Source organism: Myotis nattereri, assembly GCF_964212035.1.
Source record: "Myotis nattereri genome assembly, chromosome: 5".
Taxonomy (NCBI): domain Eukaryota; kingdom Metazoa; phylum Chordata; class Mammalia; order Chiroptera; family Vespertilionidae; genus Myotis; species Myotis nattereri.
In genome coordinates, this window is record NC_138080.1 from 47,014,102 (window position 1) to 47,040,107 (window position 26,006).

At 38.6% G+C, this 26,006-nt stretch overlaps 1 protein-coding gene across 5 annotated transcripts in view; it reads left to right on the plus strand.

Annotated features, from left to right (window-relative positions):
- Nucleotides 1-24,755, plus strand: part of RAPGEF2 (Rap guanine nucleotide exchange factor 2) — a 233,688-nt gene extending 208,933 nt beyond the window's left edge. For 3 of the 5 annotated variants that reach the window (XM_081093131.1, XM_081093134.1, XM_081093133.1), the window contains 13 exons: nucleotides 3,376-3,533; nucleotides 4,154-4,394; nucleotides 6,862-7,245; nucleotides 8,982-9,193; nucleotides 9,537-9,660; nucleotides 10,274-10,297; nucleotides 11,315-11,538; nucleotides 13,022-13,228; nucleotides 14,717-14,869; nucleotides 17,384-17,609; nucleotides 18,170-18,729; nucleotides 21,445-21,750; nucleotides 22,704-24,755. In XM_081093131.1, coding sequence (XP_080949257.1) covers nucleotides 3,376-3,533; nucleotides 4,154-4,394; nucleotides 6,862-7,245; nucleotides 8,982-9,193; nucleotides 9,537-9,660; nucleotides 10,274-10,297; nucleotides 11,315-11,538; nucleotides 13,022-13,228; nucleotides 14,717-14,869; nucleotides 17,384-17,609; nucleotides 18,170-18,729; nucleotides 21,445-21,750; nucleotides 22,704-22,729 — 2,845 coding nt within the window. In that variant the 3' untranslated portion in view covers nucleotides 22,730-24,755. Of the gene's footprint in view, nucleotides 1-3,375; nucleotides 3,534-4,153; nucleotides 4,395-6,861; nucleotides 7,246-8,981; nucleotides 9,194-9,536; nucleotides 9,661-10,273; nucleotides 10,298-11,314; nucleotides 11,539-13,021; nucleotides 13,229-14,716; nucleotides 14,870-16,074; nucleotides 16,150-17,383; nucleotides 17,610-18,169; nucleotides 18,730-21,444; nucleotides 21,751-22,703 lie in introns of all 5 variants that reach the window. The other 2 variants (XM_081093130.1, XM_081093132.1) reach the window with 1 other exon arrangement.
- The last annotated feature ends 1,251 nt before the right edge of the window (nucleotides 24,756-26,006 follow it).

The window sequence follows — 26,006 nt, forward strand, 5'->3', positions numbered from 1 at the left end:
CAGGGGGCAGCTCCTGCATTGAGCATCTTCCCCCAGGTGGTCAGTGTGCGTCATCGCCACTGGTCGACCAGTCGTTTAGTTGTTCAGTTGTTTGGTCGCTTAGGCTTTTATATATATAGGTTCCTCAAACTACAGTGGTATAAGAGATAACTTAAAAACATGTTCTTTTTTTCCTTTATAATGAAAGGAGCAGTAGTTACAGAGATTTAGGACTATATCAAGCATTTCTATTTTTAAATTCCATTTCAGTTAAAATTTTCACCCACAGATTAAAGAGATATGGTCCAGAATATACTTTTGATGGGTTGAGTGTCAAACTTGTATTGTCCCCGTTGAATTATGATTGATGTTTTTGCATCATCTACAAAAGACTTCTGTTATAGAGTCTTAAGGATAAGCAGTGAGTAAGATGGTTTTATATATAGACTTGAGAGTGTATTTATATTGAGTAAGTTTCCAAGTGGCCATGGATTAGGTTTGCATTACAGAAAACAGAAGTCGATTTTGAAAGTGACCCTTCTTGATTAAGCACAGAGAGACATGCATATAAAGACTAAAAGTATTAATGTTCTGTGAAACATTCAAACCTTCACATTGTAGAGTTATTGGCAGCACAATAATAATAAAAGACCTCAGAGTAATATTTGACCATGAGTTAAATATGAACCTTAAAAAAAATAAAATGTCAGTGTGACTCTGGCAAGTATTAATAGAAATGTGACATGTAAGAACTGGGATGCAATCTATTCACAGTACAGGATGTTAACAAGGTACACAGTATGAAAATACTATGTATAATTTTGTTCTCTGTGAACTTAGATATTCAAAAGCTAAAGAAGGGGACAGAAAGACAATAAGTAGAGGTATTGAATTTAGCACACTGAGGAAGCATCTTGGTTTGCAGTTTTTTAAAAAAGTATGAATCACTTATGTATTTTATTATGTAAAAATGATTTGCTGTAATTTCTATTGCAATGCAGTAGAAAGAAATAATTATATTTTTTAAAAAAGACTCAGTAAAATGTAGGATCTATCTATTGGTCTGATAGACTTGATTTAATACTGGTTACCACTTAAACTTTTCTCTCCTAGAAATCAGCATGTGTTTGCAAAGATTTTTTTGTTTTTTACAAAGGCACTAAACTAGTGAATTAGAGAAATCTTCTTGCTATGTCATTTTGTTTTGTTTTTTCCCCCCTCTCTCTCGAACATTATAAATATTATGGAAACTAAGATGCTGAATAATGGCAGGCTGCCAAGGTTAGGCATAGGAGTGATGTAAATAGAGGGGAAAGAAAGGGGTAAGGCAAGGGGATTGTAGGATTCAGAACTGTTTGTCAGGAAAGTAGAGATACTGATGAACCCAGAGAAAACAGGGAGTAAGTCACTAGTCTAAAATCAACAAAGGCCAAAAACCAATTTCAGTAGCAATGAGAGAGTTGGAATGGTTGAACAGTAAGAAGATGTGTGCAAAGACGTTTCTGAATCGTCTCGAATATAAAGTAGTTTCAATCCTGGAGCATCCGCACGTCTGTGGATAATAGAAATATAGGCAAGAGGAGAAAGTTAGATCATATTAGGTGTTAAAATGTTGAAGGAAACATTTCTTAAGAGGGCAGCTCTTCTGGGTGTGCCTGGAGTATACTAATATTTACAGCCATTTGTGCAGGGGCGGACCAGTCAGCTATATCTTTGGCCTGAGCCCATAGTAGTTATCTCAGCTCATGGATTACAGCTAATATTTTTGGCAGTAAAAATTGGCTTATATGGTTGAATACTAAAACTTGACTAACAGTGTAAAAGTTTGGATGTTTCACAGAAAATTAACACTTTTAGTCTTTATATGCATGCCTCTATGTGCTTAATAAACAGAAATTTTATTTTGGCATGGATTTACCTATAAATTTGAAAGAACTTACACTAAAATTACCTTTAATTTTTGTTGACAACAGAAAGCTCTTGTCCGTGCTTATTTACCTTTATAATGTCTATTTTGCCAAGGAGGGGGGGGCGGGGGGAAGAGGGAGGAGGGATGGGGGGGGAGAGAGAGAGAGAGCAAGAGAGAATGCTACTGGGTATCTTTTTAGCAGAACCATTAAAAGTAGTTGGTCAAGCTCTAATGTCTGAAAACCTAACTGATGCTAAATGCCTTAATTTTATTTATGACATTCCAACCTTAGTATAATTTTCTTTTTTCTTCTTTCAAGGTATTTATAGAAACTAGACAGAGCGCTAACCATTTGCTTGTGATCTAGTTGTTTTTTGTGTGTGCGTGCATATTGTTGTATTTTGATGTTTTAAAAACAGTTGACTCTTCAAATCTAGAAATAATCTTTATTATTAAATCATGTTTCAAATCTTTGTTTCTAGAGTTGTCCACAGTAACAGGTTTTTTATAAATGGAAATGAAGTTGTAGCTACCCATAATAAGCAGTATTTCTCTGGGAACTTCAATGTGTAACTAGAAATTTTTAGTAGAGAATTAAAAGTGAGTCATTGGAATTTCATTGCCTCTTCCTTGATGCCAAGAAATGTCACTCTGCACCACTGCTTCCTTATGCTCTGTGTAATTAAGAAATAATGTCTGTGTCAGGGCTCATTTACATTTGACTCCGTAGTGATCTCATTTCTCTGAAACACTGAAGAATGAAATTGGGACAGTTTGGATTTCCCCCCTCTATTCATTTCACTCAGTTTCTTCAGTTCGTAAAGATCAGATTATAAAACAATTTACATTCTGATGCGGAAGCCGTCAGCTGAGTGAGAACTAAGTGTGTTTTTTAATGTACTTTTTAAAAAGTCTGTTTCTGCCCTGACCTGTGTGGTTCCCCGTGTGGCTCAGTTGGTTGAGCATCGTCCCTGGCACCGAAAGGTCGCCACAGGTTCGGGTCCCGGTCAAGGCACATGCCTGGGTTGTGGGTTTGATCCCAGGTCAGAGTGCATGCCGGAGGCAACCAATCGATGTTTGTCTCTCTCCTCATCCTCTCCCTCCCGCTCCCTCCCAAACTAATACAAACACTTAAATAATAATAACCAAAAAAAATAAAAGTCTGTTTCCATCAGAACCTAGAGCATATCTTTTCTTGAAAGTATTTCTGTTTGGAGAAACTACTATTTGTTATGATTTGTCTTAATTAAAAGACATAGTTTTCAGAGAAACACACTCTACACTTAAGAAACAGCAAAACAAATTGAGTTGGATACAGTCTTAAGCAGTAGGTACATTTGTAGCTCTCAACCAAATTCATCAATATTTTTACATTCACTGCATGTTCTGTGAGATGGGATTTACTTATGGTCTGTGTCTGTTATATATTGATGAGTTAAACATTCTACCTGGTTGACTGCTATTTCCTATTTTTCCTGTTTGTTCAGTGATATTGGGATTGGTCAGTCTCAAGATGACAGCATCGTGGGATTAAGGCAGACAAAGCATATCCCAACCGCATTGCCCGTCAGTGGCACCTTGTCATCCAGCAACCCTGATTTACTGCAGTCACACCATCGCATTTTGGACTTCAGTACTACTCCTGGTGAGCACTACCCACGCTGCTTTTGTTTAATTGCAATCATCTCTTTTCTTCTAATGGAATGGTGATAGCGCTGTACGTATCTCTCTTGGTTTGCCCTGGATTTATCAGATGCTTAGTCAGGGTGCACCTTCGAACAGTTGGAACCAGCTCGTCTTTATTCTTCAGACTGCTGTGATATGGCCATGGGCAAGTTAATCTCTTTGAACTTGTTTTCTCTTTCCTAAAATGAAGGTGATACATACCATGCAGGCATTACTAGGTCATATGAAGTAAATAGAATAAAAGGCCTATTTTAGGTCAGCTTAATAATGAGCTTTTCAGTATATAATACAGATGAACTTTAGATTTATTTATTTTTTTTACCTTTTGCTATGAACTGATGAGTTTGCATTTGTCTGTAGATGATGCGTTTATCTATAGGGGAAATGCGTCCGTGCAGATTGTCAGCATGTGGACTGGTTGCATGTTTGAAGAAGAGCTATAATATGTGAGAGGGGAAATTTTAGCGTTCTCTTTAATAAGGAGGGGTTTTTTTTATTTTATTTTCAGATTACTTCACTTAATTGTATTTCCATATATTAAAATCCTTTCTATTTACATATGGCTTTTCTTTCCCCCAGACTTGCCAGATCAAGTGCTAAGGGTCTTCAAAGCTGATCAGCAAAGCCGATACATCATGATCAGCAAGGACACCACGGCGAAGGAAGTGGTCATTCAGGCCATCAGGGAGTTTGCTGTGACTGCCACTCCTGACCAGTATTCGCTGTGTGAGGTCTCCGTCACCCCTGAGGGAGTCATCAAGCAGAGAAGGCTTCCAGACCAGCTTTCCAAACTTGCTGATAGAATACAGCTGAGTGGAAGGTATTCAATATGTATCTTTTTGGATTTGCTTACCTGCCCCTTCAAACCCACATCAAAGTCTAAGAGATGTACACTTCCAAAGGGTTTTTTAAATGAGCCAAGTGCCTCCCAGCCGGCTCAGTGGTTGACCATCCATCTATGAACCAGGAGGTCACAGTTTAATTCCTGTCGGGGGGCATGCAGGAGGCAGCCAATCAATGATTCTCTCTCATCATTGATGTTCCTGTCCCTCTCCCCGTCTCCCTTCCTCTCTCTGAAATCAATAAAAATATTTTTTTTTTCAAAAAAATCTTTCTTTAAAAAAAAAAAAGACTAAGTATCCCTGCAGATTAAGAAGTTTTTCAAACCCCTTCACTGGAAATTGCTTTATCAAAGTAAATGCACACAGTAAAGTTTGACCTTCACAAAGATCTCTGAAGGACTTGTTCAAAATAAGGGTACTGTGGCCTGCATGTTGTTATTGCACACTGGTGTGCAAGCAGTAACTTCTCATGCTCGCTCTTTACAGCCCTGGGCTGGCAGAATGGTAAAGAAAGCCTGATGTAGAGTCACAGATCTCACTTATTCTTGGAAATGTACGTTCACAAAAATGCTTTCTCATGACTTTCTATTGTCATTTGCTCCTGCCTATCTACCTCTTGTAGGAGCTTCATTTATTTAGGCGGAGACATCTATGACAGTGTAATTGGCGCATGCTGTGTATTTATATGTTATACTGTGAAAAACACTTCTTAACTCTGGCACCAAACTTTAGTTGCTGCAGGCTTGGTCTCCTGCTGCATACATGCTTATATAACACATGCAACTTGAAAGAAAACATTGTACATGATTTTGTCAGTCTCTTGAATGGTATTTCCATTGATAGATGTATGTAATTTGTATTCTCAAAGCATAGATTAGTAAAAGTTGAAAAAGTAGTTAAGTTTTGACTCTCATATAATGACTAGATTCTGCACTGACTGAAAATTACGTGGTTCCCAAGATCACATTTTTTTTCTGTGTTACTCACCATATGGAGTGTTTCACTTTACTTGAATTTTTTATGCATCTAAACCCTGATAAGATTCATTCAAAACCTGTTTTCTTGCTAACACCTATAACCTTCTACTCCTCTTCACTTTTACTTCATTGCCAACCCTGCCACTAGCAGGTAGCGTTCTTTTATTTGGAGGTCAGTTTTTTCGCATTATTATTTCAATGTACGTTGATATATCTGTAACCATGATGGAGTTCTACAAATCCCCGTTGAGGTGAAGATTCATGATTCACATTCATTATTCAGGAAAATTAGAGATGGAGAGATGTCATGGGCTTCATCAGTAGCCAAAACTGTGTGTTAAATCAGCATGTCAGTGGCCCAGGGTATGCGTTCTCTGCCATGTTTGCCTTGGCAAAATACGCAAAGGACCAGTTTGGCAGAACTCCCTCTGTACTTGTTCTGTTTCTTCTTATGAAATTTGACTTAGGAAAAGTGTCTGTTTAAAAAAAAAAATCACAAGGCAAACAATCTGGATTCTGTTTTCAACAAGTTGCTTACAAGGCAAAAGGAGCACTAGCTCTGAGTTCCTATCTCTGTAACCGGTATTAGTTAGTCATTGATCTTTGGTAACCTCTGTTTTCTCATATGAAAAATAGGAGTAATGTCTGCCCCACTTACCGGTAGGGGTTTTTGTGAAAATCCGATATTTAGCAGTTAAAATCTTGTTTTAGTTTTGTTCTACTCGGTGAATCAAATAGGGGGGAAATAGCTTATAGATTTTTTTGGTATTTGAATAACTAAACTGGGATTGATCCAATATGAACCTATCAATAGCCAGATTCTCTCTGGGAAAGTAGAACCATGACCTGTGTCTGATCTTCCTGCTTCCTATTGAGAGCCTATTTCTTTATTTAAACTGAAAACTTTAGCTATTTTCTGTCATTTTTAGCAAAAAATAGGGGGGGGCAAAATAATATAAAAATCAAGGAAGGACAAGAGAAAAAGAAATTACAACTGGTGCACATGAAATTCCATGTGATTTGTTAATTTTCATCAGTGACTTCTGGATAGGTGGGTCTACGATCTGGTGACTGAGACAGCAACTACATTCTTTTTTTCGTCCTCACCAAGTATATGTTTTTATTGATTTTAAGAGAGAGAGAGAGAGAGAGAGAGAGAGAGAGAGAGAGAGAGAAACATTGATGTGAAAGAAACATCGATTGGTTGCCTCCTATATGCACCTAAGCTGGAACCAAAACTTAGGTATGTACCCTGACCAGCAATCGAACCCACAACCTTTTGGTGTACGGGACAATGCTCCAACCAACTGAGCCATTTGGCCAGGGCAGCAGCTACATTCTTATAGTCAAATAATTCTTCCATCATTCAATTCAGTGTTCTTTCAAATGTTCTGTAAAAAATAGCAATGTTCTTTTAAGGAATATCATGAGACTGTTGCTTAGGCTTTGAATTTTTGTTTTTTTATAGATATTACTTGAAAAACAACATGGAAACAGAAACCCTTTGTTCAGATGAAGATGCTCAGGAGTTGTTGAGAGAGAGTCAAATTTCCCTGCTGCAGCTCAGTACTGTGGAAGTTGCCACACAACTCTCCATGCGAAATTTTGAACTCTTCCGCAACATTGAACCTACTGAATACATAGATGATTTATTTAAACTGAAATCAAAAACCAGCTGTGCCAACCTGAAGAAATTTGAAGAAGTCATTAACCAGGAAACATTTTGGGTAGCGTCTGAAATTCTCAGAGAGACAAACCAGCTGAAGAGGATGAAGATCATTAAGCATTTCATCAAGATAGCACTCCACTGTAGGGAATGCAAGAATTTTAACTCAATGTTTGCAATCATCAGGTAAGAGAGCATATTTGTCTTAAGATTCAGTTCACTTTGCAGGTTAGAAATATATATCAATCCAGGAACACTATATAATTTGTCTAAGTGTAGTCGTCGTAATTGAATTATATTGAATAATTCTTTTTCTCGGAATCCTGATCCTGATCTTTAATTTTAAAAATCTCCTATATGCTGATTTGGAGCACAGAAAATCTATATTCACTTTTTTTTTTTAGCTCTGTAACCTTGGGAAAATTACTTGAACTTCTCTGAACATCAGTTTATTTCTCTGTAAAATAACAATTTGTTAAAGCGTTATGGAGCTGATTAAATGATAACACAGTAGTCCCCCTTATACATGGGGAATACGTTCCAAGACCCCCAGTTGGTGCCTGAAACCATAGCTAGTACCAAACCCTACATGTTTTTTTCCTGTATATACATACTGATGATAAAGTTTAATTTATAAATTAAGTAAACTAAGAGGTTAGCAACAATAACTAATAATAAAATAGGACAAATAGAACAGTACTAGAGGCCTGGTGCACGAAGTAAGGGTTACCTAACATAAGCACTTCGATGCTGCAACAATTGATCTGATAACCCAGAGGGTTACTAAGTGATTAACGGGCAAGGGGCGCATACAGCATGGCAGGCTGGACAAAGGGATGGTTCACATTCCAAAGAGACAGAGGCAGAACTCATCAGATTTTATTATGCTGCTCAGAACAGTGTGTAATTTAAAACTGACTGTTTATTTCTGGGATTATTTCATTGAATATTTTTGTACTGTAGTTAGCCACAGGTAACTGAAATGCGGAAAGCAAAACAGTGGGTAAGGGGCTGATTACTGTAATGTCTGTGGGGCTCCATCAGCCAGCACAATGACAATGCCCAGGAAATGTTCATTATTTTTCCCTTTTGGTTGCTTATATTGAGACTGGAGGAAACTATAAGCTGGAACAGTTTATATTGATGTTGATGGTGATTATTAAATTAGTCATTTTCTCTGTCTAGAACAGCAGTTCTCAATCTGTGGGTCGCCACCCCTTTGGGAGTCAAACGACCCTTTCATAGGGATCACCTAAGACCATCGGAAAACACATATATAATTACATATTGTTTTTGTGATTAATCACTATACTTTAATTATGTTCAATTTGTAACAATAAAAATACATCCTGCATGTCAGATACTTACATTATGATTCATAGTAGCAAAATTACAGTTATGAAGTAGCAACGAAAATAATTTTATGGTTGGAGGTCAACACAACATGAGGAACTGTATTAAAGAAAGGGTCGCAGCATTAGGAAGATTGAGAACCACTGGCCTAGGAGTTTGACCATATTCTCATTACTATAAATGCTTTTGTTTTACTTTATTACTGTTAAGATGTTTGGCCAGTCTGTTATATGCCAAGCACTGCTCTATGTATAGCGGTAAACAAGGAAACAAAATTCTATCCTCACGATGGTTTCATTTTAGTGGTTTTGCTCATAGTAAACGGATCAGGAGGGTACAAAGGAGAGAAGAGTAAAACAAAATCCCCCTGATGCTGGTTCTGCTTCCATCTTCCATTCTCATCACCTGGAGTTAGTAATAGTTTCTTATGAATTTTTCTGTAAATTGTTATGTGTAACTAGGATACACACAGAGTGCTATATGCTAATCAACAATGCACTGTTTCACTTCCTTCATTTCATAAGGATGAGTCATTTAATTTTCTACCACTTTTCCTTTTTCCCTCTTAGTGGCCTAAACCTGGCACCAGTAGCAAGACTGCGAACAACCTGGGAAAAACTTCCCAATAAATATGAAAAGCTATTTCAGGATCTCCAAGACCTATTCGATCCTTCCAGAAACATGGCAAAATATCGCAATGTCCTCAATAGTCAAAACCTACAACCTCCCATAATCCCTCTATTCCCAGTTATCAAGAAGGATCTCACGTTTCTTCATGAAGGTAAATGCAAAGTAGAGGATTTCTTCCTTCATAGAATAAATGTCAGGGATTAAGAAGTACAAACTGGTGGCTACAAAGTAGTCAAGGGGATGTAAAGTACAGCCTAGGGAATGTAGTCAGTAATATTGTACTAAATATCTATGGTGCTGAGTGGGCACTAAAGCTCTTGGGAGGATCACTTTCTAAATCTATAATTGTCTAACCACTATGCTGTATACCTGAAATGAACATAAAATAATGTTGCATATCAACTGTAATTCAAAAATAAAATTTAGGAAATATAATTTTTTTAAAAAGAGAACAAATGCCATGTGATTCCCTTTTTCTTCTTTGCCAATTGTAGGAAATGACTCAAAAGTCGATGGACTGGTCAATTTTGAGAAACTAAGGATGATTGCGAAAGAAATTCGTCATGTTGGCCGAATGGCTTCGGTTAACATGGACCCTGCCCTCATGTTCAGGACTCGGTGAGTGTGTCAGTGTGTCAACTTCAGGGGCACATATGGGATTAGAGAAGGTGGAGTTTAGCTAATAAATGAGGGACATTGGAATTACTTATATTTGTAGCAGAAATTCTATTAGGTCATGCAAAGAATCTCCACTGAGCTCTAATGTGGAATAAATATCTTATTCTATATCAACAGTATACACAGTTTGTCCTTCAAACATTTTTCATCTAACATGAGGCACAATTACTGGTTCCTTATTTTTCGGAACAGTCATTTGTAGAGCTAAAACTTGTAATTGGTAGTATGAAGTAAAATATGTAAATAACCCAACAGCATTGTTTCAATATGCACACAATGGATTTAGCTGTCAGCATAGTCAAAAATGACTAATCCCATGAAGGAGAGGAGAGCACGAGTCAGTCTCCTTTTAAAACAAAATATTGAAATACATGTGTCTTCTGAGCCACATAAATATTTCTGGTCAAGGTGTGTGTGTGAGGTGGTTATGCAGTTTCATGTTTGTGGGCTTCTTATACTGCTTATTCGGAAGTCTAGTCCTCTCTTTCTGAGCTTGTGATCTTTCTGTCTCTTTCTACACCCATGCTTCAACTTCCATGGCTCTCACCTACAGGAAGAAGAAATGGAGGAGTCTGGGGTAAGTGGCGGCGACTTGCATACCCACACCCAGTTCTTATTCTGCTCATTGCATTGTTTTCTTACCTGCTCTATTTCCTGATGCTTTGCATTTTTTTCTTAACCCTCTTGCTCTCGCAGCATTTCAGTTGGCAAACTGATTTCCAGTTTAATCTGTTGGGGCTTTTGCTTTTGAGGTCATGATCCATGAGAGCTGTGAAATGATTGATGATTGTTCCGGGCACTGTAGGTCAGACATACTTGGAAGCTTTCAGAAAGATTTTATATTAATATAATTTCTGTGTTTTGAAATAGGAAAAGCCTAAAGTGGGAGGAGTGTGGGGGAGGGGGATGTGAGATGGAAAAATTGTGCAATTTTAATTCTGTTGCACAGATATTTGAGAAGTAAATATATGTAATATAAAAGCTGCCCCTAGGTGTTAAAACTAAAATTTTTACAGCTCAACTAACTACTGTTTTCATTCTATAAACCAACTCTTTTGAAAAATAATTCTTAACAATTCATGTGCTAGTTTCTGTACATATGTTTACATTTGCATGACCATTTTATTAACAATTTGACCATATTACTTTAGAAACTCACTACATTTAACACAAGGAATAAGAAAATAATTGTAAACAGCTAATTTTTTTAAATCTATGTAAAACATCCTTTTTAGGAGAAATAAATTAATGTAAATCCCAATTATAGCTGTGTTCTTGCATGAGCTTTTACATATAATTATTATATTATATTATTTGCTGGCTTCTATGAGAGGACTGCCTTGAATGAAATGTAGAATTTCCTAGTTGGAACAGAACAGGCACCAAACATATATATGTATGTGTGCAGGGTTCTTTTTTAACTTTAAAAAAATGTAATTCCTACTATTCTATATTCCTTTGTAACAGCTTACTTGCCAGAATAAAGCATGTGACCTTTCGAACGTAGAGTATTTTTTTAAGTCTTGGCACGTTTCAAAGAGATAAAGTAATCCCATGCTAGAGTGAGCTGCATATCTACCTTTTCATCTTCCAGGTCCCTCAGCCAGGGTAGTGCAAACGCAACGGTGCTAGACGTTGCTCAGACAGGTGGGCATAAAAAGCGGGTACGTCGTAGTTCCTTTCTCAATGCCAAAAAGCTTTACGAAGATGCCCAAATGGCTCGAAAAGTGAAGCAGTACCTGTCCAATTTGGAGTTAGAAATGGATGAGGAGAGTCTTCAGACGCTATCCCTGCAGTGTGAGCCAGCAACCAACACATGTGAGTGTTTCCTTCAAGTGGCTGTGGAATCTGGGGGGATGCAGGTGTGTTTCCTGTGCGATGGTCCAGGTGGTGACAGAGTGGGGCCTAATGCACTGGGGGAAGTAGCACCCTGGACACCTTGAATGCTGCTCGTGAATACCACGCAGCACTGCCCTAGGCTAGGCCTCGTGTCCAACTGGGTTAGTGTGGGGAGGATGACACCGGAGACTTATTTAGGGTGCCTGTTGTTTTGGTTTCATCCCAACACAGCCAGTATGCAGGCAGGGGCCACGTGTGTGATGTCTCTCCCATTTGCATCCCTTTTAGGCTCACAATACCTCCAAAGTGAAGGACAACCTGAGAGGGGTGAGGGGCCCACCAAGTCCGAGCAGGGCCCAACTAGCTATGCTGGCTGCTCTTTATCCCCTAAGCCCAGACAGAACCGGGCATTAAGTTCAGCCTCCACAGAAAGCAGTACTTCTGCTAATGCTGCTGCACAGCGAAGCACGACTCGGACTAATATGAAGTGTCCCAGCTGTTAAAAACCTGGCCAGGCTAGAGACGGGGGCACTTTTCTCTTTATTTGCATCTGAATCTGTAAGACAGAGGCATTTTCCATTTAGGACATGGCTGGGTCTTGTATGGGCAGGTTTGAAAACACCTTCTGTAGAATATAAATGTTATATGTATATTGAGAAAACTCAAGTTCTTAGATTTACCCCGAACATTGTGGAAGCTCTGTGCGTCATGATGAAGGAAGAGCTTGTCCTCTGAGGTCAGATTGGTCTGAGTTCTCGTCCTGACTGTTCCTCAGCCCAGCAAGGTCACCTTAGGCAACCTGAGCTCCCTAGCCCTTAGCTCCCTTATGTGTAAATTGCAGGAAGTATGCATATGTAATTGAGTTGGTTTTAATATTAGCATACGATACATACAGCATTTAATTGCCCTATTGAATTGGTTTGCTTTCTATCTGCTATGGAATTACATGCTTAGTATAGCACTCAAGCAGTATTGGCTGCTATTAGTTGACATAACTCTACCCCTTAGAATTTGATAGTTAAAAGATATATTTATTAAGTAAAAACTAAGCTCATATATGCCAAGGGCTTTCGGACACTATTTTAGAAAAATCATTTCTAACAATTTCCCTGTCGTAGTTTTTATGATCTACTTGTGTTATTTTATATGCACACACATAATGTGTTAAGCTACCCGTATTTTTCTATTTTTATTTTTAATGTGGTCTTCAATAGTATAATCACCTTTGAGATAGCTAGTTTCTTAAGGTAAATACCTTTTTCCTGTCATGCCTTTAATACTTTCTATAACTAGGGTTCTCCCCTTACCCCCTTTCTGTCCTTTGTGTAGGCAACAGGGGGAAAAAAAGACACGTTTTAGTATTCTACCTGCAGAAAATGCTCAGGCAGTCCTAAAATTATCTTGTATGTAGCTGTTAACTTCTTAAATTTCTTGTTCTATTTTCAAACCAAACAATTATCAGTGCCTAAGAATCCTGGTGACAAGAAGCCTGTCAAAACTGAGACCTCCCCAGTGGCTCCGAGGGCAGGGTCACAGCAGAAAGCACAGCCCCAGCCGCAGCCCCAGCAGCCGCAGCCACCACATAAAGTCAACCAAGTTCTGCAGGTCCCCGCTGTGTCCCTTTATCCTTCCCGGAAGAAAGTGCCCGTCAAGGATCTCCCACCCTTCGGTAGGTGATAAACTCATGTCCCCTTTCGGTGCTATTCGCTGTCATGTTTTTCAGGTTGGGGGAAATGCTTGTCTTGGATAACTTTGTCTAATACTCTTGAGTCTCCCCCTGATTATTATCTCTTAATAAAGACTTGATGTTTAGTAAGTTAAACTTTATTTGTGTCAGTAGAAGGTACTGATTTTACAGAGTATCATTTAATTGTGCTCTTCACTCAGGAGGTGAGCTTTGCTCATGGTGTCTACTCAGCAAGCTCAAAAATATCTCCATACAGCCAAATTATTTTATGAATAAATATATGAATGAAAGAAAACAATGTTATTAAAAGAAAAAAAAATTTATTTTTTTTTTTTCAAAAAAAAAAGGATAGCACCCAGCCTGTATGGCTCAGCAGGAACTAAAAGGTCACGGTTCAGTTCCTGGTCAGGGCGCATGCCCGGTTGCAGGCTTGATACCCACTTGGGGCTTGCAGGAGGCAGCTGATAAATGAGTCTCTTTCATCATTTATATGCCTATCTCCCTCTCCCTTCCTTTCTAAAATCAACAATATTTTTTTTTTAAATCTCACTTTCAAAGTGATTTTTGAAAAGATTGTATTAAAACATCAAACACATGAGTTAAAATGAAGGATTAGATCTTTGTTAAATTTCATTGCTTCCTTTTTAATGAATTCTGTTAAGAACATTAAAACTAGCAGTTTACTGAGATAGTTTCAGTATATAATGCTTTCCCAAGTATCTGTTTGTTGTTCAAAGTAAGGTAATTGAGAGTGCCTCATAATATTTACTTCGTAAAACATTTTAATGTGACTCTATTTCTAAATTCTTTCCTTTCTTTAAATCACCTTATATTGGCATATATTACCCTTTTTTTCCCCCAACCCTCATTTTGCTACTCACACTTGGCACTAGATCATTCCTTTCTGACTGTCGTCAACCTCCCTCCATGGTCTTTTACCTACTTTCTTGGGTCGTCTTCTCCATTCTCTTTCATCTATTTATTTGAGCAAATATTAACTGAATGGAATTCCTTAGAGCTCTTTTATTTGCTTTCTTATTGCTTCCTTTTAGCTCTTGACTGTTGATTTTTCTCCCATCATTCCACTTCACCTGAGCTCTAACATATCCAATAGCATCAAAATACCTGTTTCCAACTCACACCTGACTTCTTAGTATTAAATATTCTTTTTATTTATTGTTGTCTAACATATTGTTGAATAAAGATGGTGATTACATTAAGATTTAGACCCCAAAACAGTCCATCTCTAAACTCTGGCAGCTGTCAATCAGAAACAAACCTAGGAATATCTATGTCTTCTGTAAGCTTACTGTCTATAATGTGAAGAGTACAAAGACCATTGAAATTGTAAACAGCTTGAATCTAAATGTAATATTAAATCTTAACACAAAAAGCGTTTTTTAGTTATTAATGTTATTTCTTTTCAGTCTTGAAAATACATATTTGTTCGTTTATTTTTTTCCCTTAAAGGCATAAACTCTCCACAAGCTTTAAAGAAAATCCTTTCTTTGTCTGAAGAAGGAAGTCTGGAACGACACAAGAAACAAGCAGAAGATACGATATCAAATGCATCTTCACAGCTTTCTTCTCCTCCCACTTCTCCACAAAGTTCTCCAAGGAAAGGTAGATTAAATTACTTATTATTTCCCTTTATAGCAATCTATACATTTCAGCTATAATAAATTTCAGAATTATATATTAGATCATTTTTACATTGTAGAGTCATCTAAAATAATCTAATATATAACAACCAATGGGTTTTTTCTTCTCAGTTTACAAATTTGGAAGAATTTTTGGTATGTTTAATCTTATAGTAAGTAGCGTTAAACTTATAACTACATAAAGCCTTCGAAAAATAAGTTTAAGTTTTTTATTGATCGTAAGTGTGGAAATAATTTTTTTATGCTAAAAGTTGTTCTAACTTAAATATGATTGTATAACAATTACAGAGTAGAAAGCTTTAAAAACATAAGAAAAACTAATATCTTCCTGATTTATTTTTTCATTGTATTAACACAGGTCTTGATTGCCTTCTTTGTTGCTACTTCTTTTTATTTTTAAAAAGATTAGTTTTTAAGCAGGCAATCTCTTCTTAAGTTGATGCTTTTCTTATATTAGAATACAGTAGGTCCTCGGGTTATGTCGGAGATCCGTTCCTACGGCGTGACATACCTCGATTCTCGCCGTAAGTCGGAACCCACCTACATAAGCACCTACGTCACTCACATGGAGCACATACACAGCAGTAATGAAGTGAAACAGTAAACAACATTTAAAAGAAAGATAACAATTCCTGAACTTTACTGGTGGTAAATAAATAATAAAAAACATAAAGCACATATGTACATATGTTGAAATGACAGAACTTTTTTTTTTAATAAATACTGTAACTGGGAGATGGCGACTTAACCACAAAACGTAGGTCGAGTCCAACGTAACCCGTAACCCGAGGACTGTCTGTCATTGTAGTAGATCTGCCACAGAACCCCCCAGGTTACTTTCTCTGCCCCCTTTTTTTTTTTTTTCCTTCTCATATGTATCAAAACTCATACTGAACAATGAATTCTGGGTTGCAAAAGAGGCTTTATTTTTAGCAACTGTCTACCCATTAATTGAATGGGTATAAACTAGTAGTAAATGGCTAAGAAAGTTTTCCCTAGAAGGAGACCAAAAAGATTAATAAATTGTGAGATTTCCCTGAATTGACAAATACCTCTTCTGCTTTACTTGATAGATATTTCAGACATCTGTGCATTTTGTGTGGGCACCAGCCTCTACTGTTCTTGTTAAAGGGATCTATCTGAATTCTTTTCTCATCCCGTTGTCAGGTGGCAGTGGCAATCAGCTGAGATCTTTTGGCTCCGGGCAGTTGGACTTAACCAGTTCCTCCTCTTCTCTTGGAAGTGAGAACAGTAACAAGAATAACAATGCACCATGGACCTATGGGATAGGTGGGGTTTATAGAATCAAAGACGGGTGGGAAAGAGGAATCATCTCAGTAAAGGAGAATGGGAGCATTCCTCTAAATGTCAAGCACTTCATCTGAGTGATTATTTTCTAGAGATTTTTTTTGTTTGTTTGTTTTAGCAGACTGTTTAGGGAAGGTTTTAAACCTTGTCTGTCAGAACTTTACTGTGGTTTATAAAAAGACATTTCCTAGATGAACATGTTAAATCTTGTCAAGACCTGTGCAACCTTTAAAAAATAAATCAGGAATTAACAAGTTACTCAAAGGATGGGGAAGTACTATTTAGAGAATAAATGAGCAACATTGAGGTGTCCTAGATTTAACTTTTTTATCAGGTAAGTGGCATTGAAAAATTGCATTGCATACATATAATCATGTAAAGTCAATATTTTAAGTAATATGAGATCCTTAGTGATGTTGTAAAAGAAATGAGTACTGAGAAAGGATTTGGGTTTGTTTGTTTTTCATTAAAAATATCAAGATGTTTTTTGTGACTTTCAAAATTATTTTTAGCAACAAAGGGAGGTTAAGGGTTCTTCAGGTCAAAAAACAGACATCTGTTTATACATTTTAAAGTGATGGTCTAGGGAGAAAATTGTACATTACATCTTCTAAAACTACTGGCTTTTATGCGATTTGTCCAATATATTGTTAATCTTAAAAAGCCAAATGACAGAAATCCAAAGATTTTTTTCAGGTGTTATTGCTTTTTCTTATTTAAAATTATAAATATTTCCTGTTGAATTATTCTATGCCATAAAGTTCTAAAAATTGGAAACAAGATTACTGACTTTGCAGATTGCAAAAAATATACTTTAAAATCTGCTCATGGTTATTCTTCATGGTTTTTTATATAGACTAACAATAGTTGAATTTATACTTAAGGGAGCTAAGAATAGTCGACCAACACCATGATTTCTGCATTATTCCCTGGCTCATATAGCAGTATTTTCTTTTTTCATCTCTAAACTTTCAGTAAGCAAGTCAGCCTTCATTTGAGTATCCATTTACTTTGTCTCACTCACCTGTTCTCCAAGTAAAATGCATTTTCCCCCACTCCAGTGGTGATAGCTTTGGCCTGCATTTGGTTTTTGCTTCTCTTTGGAAGACTTCGGTTTTGTGTTATAAACCTACAGCGTCTAATTAATGTGGTTGTATTTCCCATGCAGGCTACACTCTGGCTCCCAGTGGTACTGTGGATAATTTTTCAGATTCTGGTCACAGTGAAATTTCTTCACGATCCAGTATTGTCAGCAATTCCTCCTTTGACTCGGTGCCCGTCTCGCTGCATGATGAGAGGCGCCAGAGGCATTCTGTCAGCATCGTGGAAACAAACCTAGGCGTGGGCAGGATGGAGAGGAGGACCATGATCGAGCCCGATCAATACAGCTTAGGGTAGACGCCTTTTCTTTAGTGTTCTTTTACATCCTGTCTTTCATCTTTTAAAAACAAGTCCTTTCTCTAGATGTGTATTTCCATTTATTTTGCATAATGCCTAAGAACTTTTCTCCCATCCCAGTTACTAATTTTCACAGTATCTGGATTAGTAAGTACCATGCTATTTTTGTTGTGCTTTTCAGAATTAGCTTTATTCTTATTGGAACATAGTGGTTCTGTGCTGAAGGCAGAGGGTGACTTTCTGATGCATCTCAGTTCTTTTGTATGAGCTTTCTTCTTGAAATAATCAGATTATATTGAGCCTTTTAAGGAATATGGTCCTTTATTATAAGCAAGTACTTGTTCTTTCCCGCTATGTTTATTTTATGGTGATGACAAGGTGAGAAAATTGGGCATGGCAGAAATGGCCCCATTATAGTGCATAGCAATTGAGTGGTGCTTTCATCTTTTCCCTGGGATGGAAGAAAGCCCCTTTCTAGGAAAAGGTATTTTGGTCTTATCATAGATGATCGGTTAACAGTCTTGCTTTTGCTTTTTCGTGTCTTTTGACCACTTAGGTCCTACGCACCCATGTCTGAGAGTCGGGGCTTATATGCTACAGCAACAGTAATTTCTTCTCCAAGCACAGAGGAGCTTTCCCAAGACCAGGGGGATCGCGCTTCGCTGGATGCAGCCGACAGTGGCCGTGGGAGCTGGACCTCGTGCTCAAGTGGTTCCCATGATAATATCCAGACCATCCAGCACCAGCGAAGCTGGGAAACACTTCCATTCGGGCACACTCACTTCGATTATTCAGGGGATCCTGCAGGTGTCTGGGCCTCAAGCAGCCATATGGACCAAATGATGTTTTCTGATCATAGCACAAAGTATAACAGGCAAAATCAAAGCAGAGAGAGCCTTGAACAAGCCCAATCCCGGGCAAGCTGGGCCTCTTCCACGGGCTACTGGGGAGAAGACTCGGAAGGGGACACAGGCACAATAAAGCGGAGGGGTGGCAAAGATGTCTCCATTGAAGCTGAGAGCAGCAGCATGCCACCTGTGACCACAGAGGAAACCAAGCCCGTCCCCATGCCTGCCCACATAGCGGTGACACCAACTACTGCAAAGGGACTTATTGGTAAGCTTATTGGGGAGCTCATCCAGTCTGGATCGTGGCTTTAATCGAACTTATTTCAAAAGTAAAATCGTGTTTGTGGTTCTTTTCCTCATTGCTGAATAGGACTTGAAATGAATAGTGGTTAAGAGCATAGGTCCTGTGGTCGGGTACATATCTATATTTTCTAACACAGTGTACATTCAGTCCTTCTTGGCCATCAAAATCTGTAGGTTGTCATATGGTTATATTCTGGTCTCATAGTGATCTTTTTATCTGAAAATTATCAGGAAGGATGACCATTCTCTGTAGAGGAAGAATTTTTATTTAATTGAAGCTTTTGAATATTTTATTATTCTATTCCGTTCCCTTGAATTGTAATTAGAACTTTATACCTTGCATATTTAAAAGTCTTCTATTGATTTTGTTATGCAGACAAGTTGTTTCTGTGCTCAGCAAATTCTCCCTGTGCATTATGGAACCAAGGAGAGGGTGCTAAGAGATAATGTAATGAGGAAGAGCTTAAGAGTCAGGCGGATTGGGGTTGGAATCACTATTTTGCTCCTTTTCTAGCTTTGTGGCATTGGGCGATGCACTGGACTATGTCTGTTTCCTCATCTGTAAAATGAGTTTAGTGATTTCTACTAATACAGTTGGTGTGAGGGTTAAAGAAATTCTCTGAGAAGCACTTAGAACAGCTCCCAGAAAGTAATTGATAAGTGCATGGAAGACGCTGCTGTTTTGCTATTGCTATTTCTATTGTGAAGTTGTATCCAGATGAATTTTCTGTGGCATATTTAATGTCTATAGAATTGAAGGGTAAAAACACATCATAGAATACAGAATGAGAGCCCGGCCATTGTTGCTTAGTGGTTGTGCATTGACCTATGCACCAGTAGGTTGCCAGTTCGATTCCTGGTCAGGGCACATGACTGGGTTGCGGGCTCCATCGCCTGAGGAAGGGGGAGTATGCAGGAGGCAGTCGATTGATGTTTCTCTGTCATCGATGTTTCTATCTCCCTCTCCTTCTCTCTCTCTGAAATCAATAAAAACATTTAAAAAAAATAATATAGAGTGAGAAATTCTGGAGTGTAATCATTACAGACATTTTTATTAGTTGGGAAATTGTAATTATTTATCATGTAAATAGTCATGGGTAGATGTCAAACTTAATATGCTTTCCAGATGAATAAGGAGATAACTATTAATACCTATTCTTAGGTTGCAGATTTTAAAGCACTTTCTTTTAATAAGCTAATACTCAGACTTATTGATGCAAAGGAAAGAAAAATGATGTTTTAGTTCCTAACAGTTGAGTCTAGAAAGTTCAAGAAAATAAAACTTTGCCTGGCTGGTTTTGCTCAGTGGTTTAGCATTGACCTATGAACTAGGGGGCCACAGTTGGATTCCCAGTTAGGGCACATGGCCAGGGTGCTGGCTGGATCCCCAGTGAGGGGCATGCAAGAGGCAGCCGATCAATGATTCTCTCTCATCAGTGATACGTCCATCTCTCTCTCCCTTTTCTGTCCTCTTTGAAGTCAATAAAAATAAAAATAAAATTTTAAAATGGAAAATAAAACTTGGATTTTACTTGCCTTTACAGATTTCTTTTTTTTTTAAATATATTTTATTGATTTTTTTAACAGAGAGGAAGGGAGAAGGATAGAGAGTTAGAAACATCGATGAGAGAGAAACATAGATCAGCTGCCTCCTGCACACCCGCTACTGGGGATGTTTCCCGCAACCAAGGTACATGCCCTTGACCGGAATCGAACCTGGGACCTTTCAGTCTGCAGGCTGACGCTCTATCCACTGAGCCAAGCCAGTTAGGCCTTTACTGATTTCTTGTTCTAGGTTATGAACATTAATAACAGGGTTTTAAGAGAAATATATACCTTACACATAGTTTTAGAGTTTTTAAATTTGCGTCATTTTTGGTACCACTTTTCCAATTTTTTTTTTTTTAAGCAAAGACTTATTTTTTTTTAATTGATCATTAGCTTTTCTAAGTCGAAGAAGCTGATCTGACAGTTGTCGAGTTTAACAGGTAGATGGCATAGCTGCCAAGCGACCCTGGGTTTTGCTTTGAGAGTAGCTGCGAAGTGCCCATAGCTCCGGGCTGCCACTACTGACTAACTGGATGAGTGTACAGTAAGCATGATGGGACTCTAGTTAGAAAAGTATTTTAATTCAGAATGGTTCGCAGTGGGCCCAGGACCCGAATTAATGTGGCCTTGGTCCGCTGCCTGATGAGGAAAATGCCCAGCAGGGAGGGTTTGCCTGCCTTGTCCCTGTGGCAGGGAGAGAGGAAGGAACCTGACCAGGCACGGTACAGCAGCATGTTGCAGGCATAGTACTGGGTACCTTTTATGTTCTCTCTTTGCTTCATCTCTACAGTAAACCCAAATATTAGGTGGTAATCTTATTACTATTTTATAGTTTAGACAAGTGTTGAAGTAGTTCATTTAAAGTTAAAGGTACTGAACCTGCCTAGTAGCTTCTCTCGCCCGTTATTTGGCCACACAGAGATAACCATTGTGAATATTTGGTTTCGTCAGCATCCATTCCCCTGCCTACCATGTCCCCCACCTCTATATCTACCTCACATCACACAAAATCACTTTTGCCATTATACTGTGTGTACTCTTAATAATTATTTTATCGGTTTTTATGGGCATTGGTGCATGAAATATTCTTCCACAGCACTTTTTAATGGCTGGTGCCTTGTCTTCACTGCAGCGCGCAAGGAGGGCAGGTATCGAGAGCCCCCGCCCACTCCTCCAGGCTACATCGGGATCCCCATCACTGACTTCCCAGACGGGCATTCCCATCCGACCAGGAAACCTCCAGACTACAACGTGGCGCTTCAGAGATCTCGGATGGTCGCCCGCCCCTCCGAGGCAGCGGGGCCCTCGCCCGCCCAGCAGCCACACGCGCATCCCGGGGCTGGCAGGCCGGTGAACAAGCCCCAGTGGCATAAACCCAATGAGTGCGACCCGCGCCTCGCCCCCTATCAGTCTCAAGGGTTTTCTGCCGAGGAGGATGGTACATACTCATTCTTAAAACCGTAACGTTAGACGTGTTCGCTTATGTTGCCTGTAAGCTTGCCAAGGCGTTTGTATTGTCTTAACACTGATCACTTGTGTCTTCAGCCATATCCTGCGCATTTTATAGTGAAGAGTTCCAAACCTAAGGTTCAGCTTTTGACTCCTGTGTGTGCATGCGTGTGTGCGTGCGTGTGTGCGTGCGTGTGTGTGCGTGTGTGTGTCTGTGTGTGTATTTTCTAAAGGGCTCAAGAAATACCAAAGATTGCAGAAGTGGTCAATTGAATAAAGTGTGTACATGGCTGGGTTTTTCTCCTAATTCTCAGTGTTCTGTGGAAAGGTTATACTTGGACTTTTAATGAGTTCCAAATGACAGTCTGAGATACATAATTCTCTATAACTCTCTTGCCTGCCTTCTACAATCCTACCTCAAGCTATATTGAGAAGGAGGAGGGAGATCATACACCCGATCTTTCTTTTTTTAAGTTTTGATTCTAACATGTTTTGGTATACAAATAATGACAGAAAAAAGCAAAACAGGATCAATGAAAATTATTTAGAATCCTATCACGTGCAGATAACCACTGTTAACATTTTGTTATATATTCTTCTAGACTTTTTTTATGTAGGTGTATTATCTAAAAAGCCACATGCTGTTTTAAAACTTGTGTCAATGAACTCATTATTAAATAGACTCGTTGTCTATACTGTGTATATATTTAAATAGGCATATATATATATTTAAATATATACTTTATTTTAAAGTGTTTATTATTCATAGTCATCTTCCATTCATAGTCATCACCTAGAGGAAAAGGCAAGGATTTTAAGTGAGGTATACTAAAAAGAAGAGCTAAGGTATTTTTATTTAGCACATCAGCAAACATACCCTCTCAGCACCAGAAGGACTTACTTGCTCATCACTTTCTCTTTCTTTCCTGGTTGTGTTTGCAGAAGATGAACAAGTATCTGCTGTTTGAGGCACAGGCTTTTCTGGATCCAGAGTGAGCCACCGCAAGGAGAGCACAGGAAGACGCCCCCAGCATCGGGGCCCGGGAACTCACATTCTGAGGATGGTGGACCAGTTTGCCTCCTTCCCTGCCTTAAAAGCAGCATGGGGCTTCTTCTCCCCTTCTTCCTTTCCCCTTTGCATGTGAAATACTGTGAAGAAATTGCCCTGGCACTTTTCAGACTTTGTTGCTTGAAATGCACAGTGCAGCAATCTTCAAGTCCCCACTGTTGCTGCCTGCCACGTCACACAGTATCATTCCACATTCCAAGATCATCGCCACAAGATGAGGCACCCGGCTGCACTTCTCAATGCCTGGAAAGGTTGTTTTTAAATCTTCCTTTTAGATTTCAATCCAGCCCTAGCACTTGGTCTCATTGGGATAATGAGAAAAGCTAGCCATCGAACTTCTCGGGACCTTTAACCCACCAAGGAAGACTAAGAAAAACAATGAAATCCTTTGAGGACAGTGCTTGTCCACTTGTTTACAATGTCCTCCTTTTTTTTTTTTTTTTTAATGAGTTTAAAGATTGTGTTCAGAGAGTCAATGTTATATCCATTTAATAATTACAGTATTATTTTGAACCTTTAAGTAGGGTTGCCAGCCTGGGTTTCTAAAAAAAGAAAGGAAAAAAAACAAATATGCCAGACAGGGTGTGGCCACAGCAAGAAGAAGGGAAGACCTGGCATGGGACCCTGTCTTCCCGTGTCCTTCAGGCCTCCCCCGTGAAGTGCCCTGTCCTGGAGACGTATAAACTGTTAGCCAATCACTCAGATACCAAGACACCCCTCCACTCCTTTCCCAGTGGGTGGGGGTCTCCTGTCACACTGTTTGCACATGGCCAGGGGAGGGAAATAGGACTCTTGCGTCCTGTGTCTGAGCCTTATGGAGTGCAGGACGGTGTCGTTTGAGGGTGTGTCCTGCTCCATTGACATGGATGGCAACCTCCCCCCCCCTTTTTTTTAAGTTATGTTTCTTTGATTTTTGTTTATTTAGTTTTAGGGATTTTTTTGTTTGTTTTTCAAGAAACGTTTATAACTGGATAGCATTGCAGTGAAAGCAGCTTGGGATGTTGGAGCTAATGCCAGCTGTTCGTACTGCTCTTTCAAGACAGCCTCCCTTTACTGAATTGGCATTAGGGAATAAACAAGCCTTGACCATGATCAAAGATCAAAAGATCCCAAACCTGGTGGGATATGCCAGCCTTCGCCAGGGGGGTTAGTCACCGAAGACTAACTGGAAGTGGCTTAATGGACGCACGATGGATAGAGAAGGCCTAAGTGTAGCAACCACCTGCTCACAGCTGCTATTAACCCTATAATGACTGAAATGACCCCTCCACTCTATTTTTGTGTTGTTTTTGCACAGACTCCGGAAAAGTGAAGGCTGCCAATCCGAGTAGTACTCAAATGTGAGGAACTGCTGGTCTTGGATTTTTTTTCCATTAAATTCAGCTGATCATATTGATCAGTAGAGAAACGTAAATAGCTTCAAATTTTAAAAAGAGTCAAAATGCAGTGTTTTTTCACTGTATCAAACAATGTCAGTGCTTTATTTAATAATTCTCTTGTCTCATGGCATTTGTCTACTTGCTTATATATTACATTGTCAATTAAGCATTTGTAATTTTACATGTAATATGCATTCTTTGCCAGTTTTATTATATAGGCTATGGACCTCATGTGCATATAGAAAGACAGAAATCTAACTCTACCACAAGTTGCACAAATGTTACCTAAGCATTAAGTAAGCGTAGAACATAGGACTGCTAATCTCAGTTCGCTCTGTGATGTCACGTGCAGAATGTACAATTAACTGGTGATTTCCTCATACTTTTGATACTACTTGTACCTGTATGTCTTTTAGAAAGACATTGGTGGAGTCTGTATCCCTTTTGTATTTTTAATACAATAATTGTACATATTGGTTATATTTTTGTTGAAGATGGTAGAAATGTACTATGTTTATGCTTCTACATCCAGTTTGTATAAGCTGGAAAATAAATAAATATAACATAAAGCCTTGTCTATATTCTTAATGAATCGTGCATGCTTTTTATTGTCAAAGTGCAAGAAAGCCCTTGGGTCTCACAGTAGGGGCAAATCCTTGGGAAGCTGAGAAGACCTGGCCTGTGTAGCCCCAAACTGTCCAATAGCCTATTCTCTTAGAAAAGAAATTAATATCATCAATGTTAACACAGACCAAGCCATGTTTAGGATTGACAGTTTTTCTTGAGATTCCGTGAAAAATGCAGATGGTATCACTATATATCTACAGAGCATTTGTCTCTTCTCAACCTTTTCCAATAAAAATAGCTGTGGGACCTAATATTTTGACCCCCAGTATACATTCAGGGAAAGAGGACCTCGGAGAACTTAAACAGGAGGAGTTCAAGATCATGACCACCGATACTACAATTTAATGATTTGGGACTTCTGATGGGCACATAAAATATTGTCCGTCTGTGAGTTCTCAGGGGTGGTAAGTATGAATACTATTTCAGTCTATGAGAGGGGCACCTACATTTAAAAGAGTAAAAGTCCATTAAGCAGCAACCTATTGGAATAACACTTTGAAATCAAGGACCCATTTTTTAGCCTCGAGCAGACCTAAATAAAAGGACTATCCAACATTCACTGGGAAGTCTCAGAGGTCAGAGTGAAACATATAGGAGCACAGGCACCAAACAGGAGAAAATGGGTGGAAGTCTAAAAAGGAGTCAGGAGTTGACTCCGGATACTAATATGGCCACTGGCCAAACTTAAAAATCTTTCTGAGGCATTTGTGCTAGCTGACTTGGTGAGTAAATTTTGAAAATCTGGCCATCAAGATAATGAGAGGATTAAAACCAGTAGCGTCACCATACCTTTTTTATAAAAGAAGGTGCTGTGTGTATAGGTGTGCTGTGTGCTCTCCTCTATCATCATTTCCATTTAAAAGCCATTACCCAGGAACACGCCTAACAAAACCTATGCTCTTTTTAATGCAATGCCCTATTTAAATTTCTGCTGTTCAAAACACTTAATTTTCTCAAGTCTGTTTGGAAAAATATTCAGAATCTGATGTTTTGAACAATAACCTCTTTGCCATCACTTTTTGTATTCTGTGCAGAAAACAGGAAAATGACAAATTGGCATGGTTACTGCTATTCCCCTTTGAGGTTTTAGATTACCTTTAAGTAGCAAAGGACTTGTCTTGTTTCAGGGTTTCAAGAAATATGTGCTCATCAGATGTAATCAATAGCAGT